Source organism: Arachis duranensis, chromosome 5 (genome assembly GCF_000817695.3).
Source record: "Arachis duranensis cultivar V14167 chromosome 5, aradu.V14167.gnm2.J7QH, whole genome shotgun sequence".
Taxonomy (NCBI): domain Eukaryota; kingdom Viridiplantae; phylum Streptophyta; class Magnoliopsida; order Fabales; family Fabaceae; genus Arachis; species Arachis duranensis.
In genome coordinates this window covers 91,746,993-91,753,513 of record NC_029776.3, presented here as the reverse complement: position 1 = coordinate 91,753,513, position 6,521 = coordinate 91,746,993, and the positions used below count along the sequence as shown (strand labels likewise).

Sequence of the window (6,521 nt, the reverse complement as noted above, 5' to 3'; positions counted from 1 at the left end):
TTTTTTTTTTTTTTTTTACCAATGTCATTTTTTTCGAAATTTATTATCAAAATTCCATCTTTTATAACTAAGTACTCAAATGTTACTCTTTTACCATGATGACAACTAATTTGTTATTTCATTTTTAATAATATTTGTTGATCATGTAGTATTGCTCTTAGTTTAAAAAAGGTGGATTTTTAGTAATAAGATACGGAAAAAGTGACACATTGGTAAAAAAAAGCCATTGGTTTAGATTGAGATTGCAGCTGTTTAAAACCTTTGGTGCAAGTTTAGATAAGGACTAATTACATTTATCTTCACTAAATCTCAGAAGAGGAGAGTGTAATTTGTCCTTTAAATTATACTAATGTATTAATCTTTTTAGTCACATAGTAACAATTCAATTTTAATCAGAGTCTTTAAGATCTATTAAGGTGGCTCCAAGGTCAATTTCAGAGAGAATTGTGTACAAGTTTTCAACTGCAAATAAGAAACTAGAAGGTGATAATAATATCCACCATAACCCATACAATGAACTAGAAGCAGCATATGTGGCACAAATCTGCATAACTTGGGAAGCACTTAGTTGGAACTACAAGAAGTTTCAGTCAAAAAGAGCTTCAAGGGTTGACCTTGCTGATCCTGGTTGTCCAGCCACCATTGCACAGCAGTTCCAACAGTTTCAAGTTTTGTTACAGAGATATGTTGAGAATGAGCCTTATGAACATGGAAGGAGGCCTGAGATTTATGCTAGAGTCAGGCTCATGGCTCCTAAATTGCTTCTAGTGCCCGAATATCGAGGTATGATAGCTTTGTTAAGAAATATTTTGTATACTCCTTTAAATCGGTATGTACTTAATTAATTTTGAAGAAATATACATTAACTCAGTGTACAAGGCAAAAATAGTAAAATATTTCATTAAAATTGGAAGTTGAAAGATTTATAGCAAAAATAACAATTTTCAAAATTGATATACATAGGATACCTATGGTATGTTATGAAAGTAAGTAATTTCTCTTGCTTTGATTTATGTCATATAATTATTTGTCAACTTCCACTTTTGTAAATTACCTTTATCTTTCTAACCATCATAAAAATAACTTGTCATGCAACATGGTACATGTGAAATTGAGTGTTACATAATCCAATTATATACACTATTGTTGAATACTGATTAACAATAACTGAATTTTTGTTCTTATTATTTGTATTAAAGAATCAGATGATGATCAGAAGGAAGATGGCTTAGACACAAGAATATCTTCAGCTTCATTTCTTGTGATAATGGAAGATGGGATCAAAACATTCATGAGTTTCCTCAAAGCTGATAAAGAAAGACCATGTCAGATTCTAGCATCCTACTTTAGGAGAAACAAAAGAGCCTTGGTTGATCCAACACTACTCCGCCTTATCAAGAAAGTTAACCATAAAGCAAGTACCAAATTCTAAACTAATTTCTCATTAGCTTCAGTGCTTTCCATATCATTCCATAATATTTTAGCAATAAAACACTTTAGCTATTAAATTCTAAATTACTTTCTCATTGGCTTCTTAAGTTTTCAATGCATAAAGTAGAATAAAAGCTTCAAAAGTCACTATTCTAAAAGAACAAAATGTTTGGGAGATAATAAAAATCAGTACAAAACAGTCTACAATTACCTTATTTTGCCTTTTTAATTATCGCTTATCTTGTTTTGTATCTTGTAATTATTGTTGGAATAATTGAGTAATACTAAAAGTAATAAGTACATATTAAACTCATTACGTGATTAAATGTAATGCAGAAGAAGATTAAGGTTAAGGACCTTCGGCGTTCCGGCAAGTGTTTGAGGAGGAAGAAGCTGAAAGTGGAAGAAGAGATGGAGATTGTAATGGCTCTGATAGACCTGAAAGTGGTGTCAAGGGTGTTGAGAATGAGTGAGTTGAGTGAAGAACAGTTGCATTGGTGTGAAGAAAAGATGAGCAAAGTGAAGGTCATGGATGGCAAGCTCCAAAGAGATTCCACCCCACTTTTCTTCCCTCCTTCTTCTTCACATTGATATGACCCCACTCCACAGAGGCAAAAACACAAACACCAAGAATGCATGATGCGTGATGACATGGATCATGGATCATGAATGTGCATGGGAGTTTGAGACTGCACAAAAAGGAATATTCATAGCACACACTTTGGTGTAATATATGGTTTAAAGAAAATGTGACCCTACTAACCAAAGTGTTTGAAACATGTGGGGTGGCATGGATTTTGGAGCCTAAAATCGAAAGAAATATTTTGTGTACTTATTTTGTCTTGTATATTAATTCCATACATATTCTTTTACCATCAGATCAGTTATACGTTATAAAAGAATAAAGTGTATTGAATTGATATACGAGGCAAAAATAAATACAATTAACATGTATGATAGAAAAATGTTGGGTTGCATTTGTGTTAGTGGGTTGAATGTTGAAAGTGAAAGAGCAGAGGACAAAGAAAAAGAACATGAAGAGATAAAGACAAGTGTAGCTTTAGTTTTGCTTTATTAGCTTTTTTATTAGAGAGTATATCTGCCACAACAAGGGATTTGAGATGAATCATAAAGAAAAATATATGAGTGGGTTTATTTTGTCTTCTTTTAGAATAATAGTGGAATGAAAGTAGGAAACCCCACCAAGTTTGGTGAAATTGCAAAATAAATAAATAAAATAAAATGGAATAGTTCAACCTTTAAAAGGGTAGTTCTTCCTTGTACTACCAACTTACCATGCATTGTACTATTTTCTTACTTTCATAAAATTGATTGAGGGACTTATGATTTCCTTGTGAGAATATGAGCAAACCTAATTGCTTTATGAAAAGTCATACTTTTTTTACATAGAACTAGAATGAGACCTGTGTGATGCGGCGGGATGGTAAATTAATGATAGCATATAATAAATATTAAAAATTGTTATGTTTTGTAGAATTAAATTAAATGTGTAAACTAAAGTTAAATTTAAAAAGTATTTTATTTAAAATAATTTGTTGTACAAAAGATTTGGATATTAGAGTTGTATGTACAAAATGACATTTTTATTTGGTGGTTTGATTTTTGCATTTGTTTTAGTTGATGAACTTACTCTTCTTATGTGGTGCTTCTCCTTTTTTTTTATTGGTTGTTGTTAGAGTTGTTATTTTCTTCTTTCTGTATATGTTCTTGTGAAGGCATGTTCTTTATGAATTATTAAGTTATATGCACTTTCTATTGTGTTGTTTGTTCCATCTTTGCAAGTATGTTCTTCTTTCGAAGATGTGTCTTGAATTTGTATATTTTTATTTCTCTTTAATTTCTTGATGGGTATGTGATATTCGTTTGATAATATTAGTGTTGGCGAAGTTGATTCCTATAATCAATGAATAATTTAAATTAGAAATAAAAATGGTGTCTAAAATAACTAAAATAAGTGATTTTTTTTAGTATTACCTGTTTTATTTGTTGTAATGGAGGTTGAAATTTAGTGTTTTTGGTTGGAACAAATGGGTGTTAAAATTTAGTGTTTTTGGTTAAAACAAATGTCTTGATTACAGTGTATTGTTGAGAACTTTTTTTAAAATTAAAATCATTTACATTGACTTCAAATATAAGTGAGGTTGCACAAATTTTTCAATTGGAGTGGTGCTTCAATGTCATTACTTTTCTGGAGTACCATTAGATTTGAAGTAGTTGTATCCAACAATATTTTTGCTTCACCATCAAATAGTACAAAAGTTGTTGTACCACTTTGATCTTAAATCTTTAATTGAATTTTGAACCTAAAATAAATATTGGATTAGTAACTAATAATTTGATAGATAGGATTATGAAAAGTATATAGAGTTACCTTATTGTTGGATATTGTGATGTTTGATTACATGTGCCACAAATGTAGTTATCTTTTTTTTCATATGCTTTCTTCATACACTTTTCACATTCAACATAGTTATCTCCATTGAGTAAGTTTGAGATGTTGTGTAGTTCGAAAATAAATTTTTTGTGCTAAATTTGATGTAATTTGAAGGAATAGTGATAAGAGACTTATATAAGTAGTTCAAATAGTATGGAATTTGAATATTTATAACGTAAAATGATTAATAATATTATTATGACATTTGTAATATGGATGTTTATTACATTGAATGAGTTATTTATAGAAATTAATAAATTAATTATTGAAGTTATAAATTTCTTGTATTGTTTACAACGGTAATATATAATAAATATAGGAATATGAATTTAATATTTTTGTAAGTTACAAATTTAGTTAAATACTATTAATTTCTAATTATTGTTATTGGTAATTATTGTATTGTTTTTTGTATATTTTATTTTTTTGATAATTTAAAAATAATAAATAATTTGGTAAAAATAAAGTAGTTGATTTTAAAATTTTACCAAGTAAGCGATGTTGACATAACGTTAATAGAAGAAGATAAATAACTAAAAAGTAATATATGTAAAATTATGTATCTACTTTTATATATTAACTTTTATATATTAAGAATAAATGAGAAGTTATACTTTCTTGTATAATATTATAGTTGTGCACTTGTGCTATATATATTTCAATTATCTGAATTTTTGTTCCCTTTTTCATCGTACTTACTCAATCCTCATATCATAAGACAAGTGTGATATTCCAAATTGATCATTAATGATTTTTATATTGAATAAATTATATTTTGATAAAAAGAAATTTTCAAATTAATTCTTAATATTTTAGAATACTAGACATATTAATCCCTTGACATAATAATTTTTCGAAAGAAAAATATAATGATTGGATAGGATATTGTAAATTTGTACCATTCTTGTTCATGTAACTCTTCATACTTCCCGCGAGTATAATTAAATTTAATGACGTTCCCAGTTACGTAGCGGAAAAGGTTCTAAATGTCTATGCATATAATTAAATTTTATTACAAGACTACATTTTAAGTTGATTTTGGTGAACATATATTCATGTGTTTTCAGGCTTTGATTTTGGTGAACAATTTTGAAGTCGGCTTAATTTTGAGTATTCAAAGGCGTTACATTCTTCCCAATTTGATTACATGCCACTGTATTCCAACAATTCCTAATCTCTGTTTTTTATGTAGTTCTTTGTAGAAACTATTGCAGCATTTTTCTGATAAAATAAATATCCAGTGTAAAGCGATTCATTCAAGTTTCAATTGAGAAACTTGCATACTTTTTTTTTTTATGTTGAAAGACTAGAAACTTGCATATATAAAATTGTAGCACTATACAATTTTCTTTCGCCTACTATACAGAATTGAGAAAAAAAATCTAGAAATGTTTCTATAAGAGAACTTGCACTCTGAATAACTGCGTCAATTCAAATGCTGCATAAGCTCCAGCCACTGAAATCACCCCAATAAAGAAAATTAACAGAAGAAAGCATTGCAAACTTTAAACATACAGAGCCATTTACATTTTCACAAAGAATTTTAAAAATTTTTCCTTTTTCTCCCAAAAGGAAAGAAGGCAGGGTCATTTACCTGTCTAAGTAGGTCTGCAAGAGTTCTTGGCAGTGCTTCAATGTTCCTCAGAACGACATAGTAGGGAAACGGAAAAGAATCCATGTACTTAGAAAACTTCGGCGTTCCGTCCTCAAAAGATGCTTCCTGCAAAACTCGACGAGGTCAAGATCAGGGGAAAGTGTGATGTGCTCTCGTGAAATATGTAAGTTGCCTAAAAAGAGAAGATACCATGAGATCCATAATTGACTTCTCAGATTTATCGAGAACCAAAAACATAACCAATCGATTACTAGTCAATAAATCTCTAACGCGTCGCCTCAATCTCTCCTGGAGAAATCAAATATTGTAGACCAGTAAGCAAAGAAATTAAGCGTTATGAAAAAAAATACAAAAAAAACTCCTTTGTTATGTGATCAGATACCTTTTCATGAAAAATACCATCTGAAATTATTAATACAAGTTGCTGTAGAGGGTTATGACCGGATGGAAGGCGCGCTTGTACAACCGCAGAATCTAATTTGTTGGTTAAATACTTTAACAGATCAAGAACTGGTTCATCAACTATAGTATTCTCTTGCTTGAATGTCAAATTAGAGACCATCTGCTCATCAGTAGTTCAAATCGACAGTTAGATCGGTTTTCATGAATATACAATTCGAGTACGTCAACAAAGAGAGCCAAGCTTTATGTTGATCCAACTAACCTTTATTCCAGCCTCCACAGAAAATGACCTGTCAAAGTCATGTAGTAACTTTATGTTTCCTTTGGTTCCAAAGCTTGCAACAGCAAAGCTCCCCAATTCGAGTTGAGAAATGGCACGGCATACCGTGACCAAAGCTTCGATAGCAACATCACCACTACTACTCTCCGACATACTGAGTGAATCATCAACAGCAATTACTACTTGGTAGTCACGCTTGTTGGGTCTGGTCAGCCTCATCCATATTTTATCTTTAGTATAGTAACTTGCTATGAATTGAATCACCTGATTTTTTTTTTTTTTGAAGTGATGAAAAAAGAGTCAATAATAAGTTCACCAATATGCAGATAAAATGTTAT

General features: G+C 30.1%; 2 protein-coding genes across 3 annotated transcripts in view; one reads left to right on the top strand and one right to left on the bottom strand.

The window, feature by feature from the left end:
- The window catches only part of LOC107490411 (uncharacterized), a 3,834-nt gene extending 1,277 nt beyond the window's left edge, over positions 1–2,557 (top strand). For both annotated transcript variants that reach the window (XM_021143083.2, XM_016111192.3), the window contains exons 4-6: positions 397–783; positions 1,200–1,414; positions 1,768–2,557. In XM_021143083.2, coding sequence (XP_020998742.1) covers positions 397–783; positions 1,200–1,414; positions 1,768–2,022 — 857 coding nt within the window. In that variant the 3' untranslated portion in view covers positions 2,023–2,557. The remainder of the gene's footprint in view (positions 1–396; positions 784–1,199; positions 1,415–1,767) is intronic.
- Positions 2,558–4,973: 2,416 nt separating this feature from the next.
- LOC107490412 (midasin) overlaps positions 4,974–6,521 on the bottom strand; it is a 41,469-nt gene continuing 39,921 nt past the window's right edge. Inside the window, exons 73-77 of the mRNA XM_016111193.3 lie at positions 6,166–6,447; positions 5,884–6,063; positions 5,691–5,789; positions 5,481–5,606; positions 4,974–5,342 (exon numbers count right to left, since the gene is read on the bottom strand). Of these exons, the coding sequence (XP_015966679.1) occupies positions 5,313–5,342; positions 5,481–5,606; positions 5,691–5,789; positions 5,884–6,063; positions 6,166–6,447 (717 nt within the window). The 3' untranslated portion in view covers positions 4,974–5,312. The remainder of the gene's footprint in view (positions 5,343–5,480; positions 5,607–5,690; positions 5,790–5,883; positions 6,064–6,165; positions 6,448–6,521) is intronic.